At 32.1% G+C, this 4,499-nt stretch overlaps 1 protein-coding gene across 1 annotated transcript; it reads left to right on the top strand.

Annotated features, from left to right (window-relative positions):
• The first annotated feature begins 380 nt into the window (after nucleotides 1-380).
• Nucleotides 381-1,564, top strand: LOC123319409 (S-phase kinase-associated protein 1-like). Its single transcript, XM_044906348.1, has 2 exons — nucleotides 381-768; nucleotides 1,148-1,564. The coding sequence occupies exon 2, from the start codon at nucleotides 1,148-1,150 to the stop codon at nucleotides 1,562-1,564; it is 417 nt and encodes a 138-aa protein (XP_044762283.1). The 5' UTR covers nucleotides 381-768.
• The last annotated feature ends 2,935 nt before the right edge of the window (nucleotides 1,565-4,499 follow it).

Genomic DNA, 4,499 nt, shown 5'->3' with positions numbered 1-4,499 from the left:
CCCTCTTTCAGGTTAATACGAATTTTAGTAGAATGGTAATTCCTTCCAGGAAATGAACCATATTGTCTAAATTACGGATATAATTTGTTCTCCGAACCCCCAGGTAGTAATAATGATTGTTCATAAACTTTCTCAAATGACTAACTCGAAGGGTATCGACGTTTATACTTAAGTCCCTTTGAAATATTCACTTTTATCATAATAAGTTACCCTTTTAGTTTGTCGGTGTAAAACTGAAATTAGAAGATGTTTCCTGGAATTTTTTTTGGATTATATTTTCGAAATTGACAGGATTTCTGAGTCTTTTTTTTCGCTTGAAGAAAAGCTTAATATATAGGTTTAATAGAATCTTCAGCTTCTACTCTAGAGTTCTTGGAACATCAACCACATTATCAATATCATTCATTCATTGCAAATCGCTGAAGAGGATTATTTCTAGTAATATTCTCATAAAATTGAACAAAAGTGCAGTAAACGTATCTCTAGTAGGTTGGTAAATCGTTTCTGGGAAGATCTTTTGATCGTGTTTCAACTTTCACCGATACCTTTATCCGTTAGAAAAGAAGTACTTAAATGAATGTACCTAGGGTGGACCCTTTTCTTCGAAATTCTTACCTAATTACTTGGGGACAACCTATATAAGAAAATGGATCCTTCATTTCAAACCATTTCTAGTTGTGAGCAGGTCCTGTCACAAACCATAAGCGTATACCTCCCTAGTGGCTGTCTTCATTTCAAGTTCCAGTAGAATTCACATTTTTGTTGAAGGTTAGTATTTCATGCTTGCATTCAAAAAACTGTTTGATATGGTTATGAGTAGAACAATTTTGTTTCAAAATTTTCAACCTTTTCACATCCTGTTTTAAGTGTTTTTTGAAACTCCTTATTATTCTCGAATATCACATATTTTTTGTTGATAATACATAATATGTTCAATTTCCTTCATTGGTTTGTGCTTATAAATGAAGTTGCTCATCTTTTGGTCGTCTGATCATTGAAAGAAAAAGATTTTAATCATGAATTCCACCCTAAATGTTCCTTCATTCTGTTGTTGCAAACGAGGGACAAACAATAAGACATATTTTGTACATATTCTAACTACTAACAGCCAATATGAATTTTCGATATAATATGAAGTTTTTTTCAGATGCCTTTAATCAATTTACAATCATCCGAAGGGGATGTATTCTCAGTCGAAGTCGAGGTTGCCATCGTTTCTTTGACCATCAAAACAATGTTGGATACCTTAGGTATGGAGGGCATAGAATACGAAATTGTGCCTTTGCCGAACGTAGACTCAGACACTCTAGCGAGGGTGATAGATTGGTCAACCTACCATCAGAATGATCCGCCACTTGAGGAAGATGATGAATTCTACCTTTGCGACTGGGATTATCAGTTTTTAGATGTCGACACGGAAACAATATTCAATCTTGCAAGAGCTTCCAATTACCTCGATATTCCAAGTCTGCTCGAGGCTACTAGTGTGGTTATGGCAGAAAGAATGTCGTGGATGTCACCACATGAAGTTAGTGCCACTTATAAAATCATGACAAACTCTTAAATGATTAAGTGACAACGCCTAAAGGCAATGAAGGCATTCTTTTTAATTTTTATGTATCAAATATTTTTTCCTGATCTTGTTTTTATGTACATATATGTTCAGTTATTAAATAAAACTCTAAAAATTTCAACATTATTTTATTTACCTAATTATGGTATATTCTACCATAGAATTTATTGAAACATGTTAGATTCCACCCGCAGACATTCAAAATTGAATCATCCTTCAACTCATTTTACGTGATACGAAGGATAAGGTACCTTTCCAGGGTGGCTCAACGAAAATTTGACCCCTACCAGAACTACGAAATGAAGAATTTGAAAAACAGCTCAATTTCCGTTTTTAGGGGTAAAATATTCGTTGGGTCACGGTGTATATCAGAATCATTGGTGATTTATCAACATTATGATATTCTGAATTTTTGATAACACAAAACGTTGAGACGTGTATCCCTTATCAGAAGAACTAATTTTTTTTTATAAATATATTATTAAAAGATTGTTGACTACCAGTAAATGTAATTTTTTTATACGGAATTTGGTATCAACTCGGTTATAAACACAATGTCTGAAAAAATTCAGAGATAATAAATAGGAAAAATTTCAGATTGATAAAATTAGTATCATATTTCATGTAAAAACCTGAAACTCAAGTTATGTGAGTTCAAATGTTCCCTGCAGAAACTCCAAAAGTTTGCCTAATATTCCTTCAAATAGTCACTAGATACAAGATTAGTTCAGGGGCGTCATCTGTGATAACTTTATGCAAGCTGATTTTATTGTTCCCTTATTTTTCAGGCAGTTTTCTCATTTGTCGAGATATATGTATTGATTTTATCACGAAGCTCTTTGGGATATGGGATTTGGCGGCCTCTCTTGGAAGGACAAATCAGAAGTTATAAAATGTACTGTAGGTGGCGCCAGATGGAATTCCTGAAGATTCTGCTATCGTTGGCAAAAATTTCAAATCAAATTTCGAACATGAAATTTCGCTGAGATTAAAAATGTGAAACGTAGGTACTTATTTTCATGAAATTGTACTTTCGATATAGAAACTATGCAACTACCATCCAGGATATGATATTGAACTTTTACATAGTATGAGTATGAGTTGACAGATGTCGCCCAATTATGTCCGAGTAATTTCAAACTGTCCAAAATATGAACACTACTGTTTTAGTAAAAATGACGAAGCATAAAAATTGACAATATTTTTTTCACTCTCTGTCGTTCCAAATTCTTTTTGCGAGTGACAAATTGCATGAACAACGGGCACATAGAGGAGTGTAAAGAAGGAGAATTTTCAAAAAGACTATCTGTGCTCGTCCGCTTTTCTTTACTTCTTTACTGTACTCAATTTTTCCAAGATGACGGTGGAATGTTGGGGAGCTGAGAGGAAAATTGCTTATCTAATGAAAATCTTTTTTCAAGCTGTCATAGTCCTGTGAAAATGAGTTGGGTCAATCCGAAAATCACCCGGAATAAAGCAGAAAATTATTTTGTTTAATTATATCTGAACATTCTCAATGTTCCCTATATTTTATACCATATCAAGTTTTATCTTTCGATATGTCTACTCACAAGCGTTGAGTATAAGCAAAATAGGTACCTATTGAGTAAATACTCATAGCCTACTCATTGAATCGAATACATGAATTCAGTATTACAAAACTATAAAAGATGTTCAGAAAAATGTTGATACTAAATTATCAAATTTAAAAAAACTGAACATCCATATCGGTAATCCTCAATTCCTGTCTTATCACGTGAATAGGTACCTACATATACATGTAGTATTCTTCGAAATATTACAGCAAATAAAAAATATGTAATTTATAATTTAATAATAATATTTTTAATCATCAACGGATTACCAATGTCTTAATTCAATCTCAATTTGTTCTTTAAGTTTCTGATTAAACTTTTTCTTATATACTGAGAAGGGAGGCCAATAAGAAATAAAAATGTCTTAGTTATATATTCGTTTTCAGAAATTGGACACATCGATTTCCAACAACATTTTATCAACTTAAAATAATATACAGGGTGAATCTTTGACTCCTACAAATATTTCAACAGTAGATTCTTGAGGTCAAAAGCAATACTTTTACCCTCACCATTTTTTTCGTATCGGCTCGGTTTAAGAGATACAGGCTGTTGAAAAACCTTAAAAAAATATTATTTTTTGGTCTCACGAACGGTTTTATCGAATGAAATATATCTCGAGATATAGTTTTTCATTTATTTGATGAATCTTTCTCGAACACATGATATCACTCACGTCTTCCAGTTTTTTCGTTATGACCATTAGGTACCATAAAAATACCAAAAATTCAAAGAACCCTACTCTTGAAACTAAGTTGGACGCTATCTGATGAATATTTGAAAGTTTTGTAAAATATTTCTCATATTTTCTTTTATAATGAGCCATTTTCGAATAATTTGATGTTCAGAAATAAAAAATATCTGTGAAATTCGAAAAATTGGGTACTTTGACCGAATTCAACTGTCTTTAAAAGATCCACAGATGCGTAGAATTTAGCTAGTTAATCTGGGTAAGGTAATTTTGCTTTTCCATCAGTGGTGGCACTGCTCATCAAGAAAACTTAAGATGGCTATATCTTTTTGTAAAGGCCGAATTAGAAAAAATGGTATAAAAAATAAGTATTTCTTTTGACCTCAAGAATCTACTGTTAAAATATATATAAGAGTTATTTATAAGACTTACCTGTATAGTTCAAAAGATAACTCAATACATGTAATATCAAAAATATGTATCGAAACATAAAACTTCATTTTTTCTCTGGTCCCAAAATAATAATAATAATTATGGCTCTCTTCCCGTTTTTTGAGTATTTCTTTGATAACTCTGAAAGTTTCCTTTTTAGATACCTAAAAGGGTTTATTGATTGAGGTAACCCCCTCTCTTTTAAATG

This window comes from Coccinella septempunctata, chromosome 8 (assembly GCF_907165205.1).
Source record: "Coccinella septempunctata chromosome 8, icCocSept1.1, whole genome shotgun sequence".
NCBI lineage: Eukaryota > Metazoa > Arthropoda > Insecta > Coleoptera > Coccinellidae > Coccinella > Coccinella septempunctata.
This window is presented reverse-complemented; position numbering and strand designations above follow the sequence as displayed.

Excerpts from the sequence above, each read along its gene's own strand:
- LOC123319409 (XM_044906348.1), top strand. The coding sequence starts at position 1,148 with ATGCCTTTAATCAATTTACAATCATCCGAAGGGGATGTATTCTCAGTC.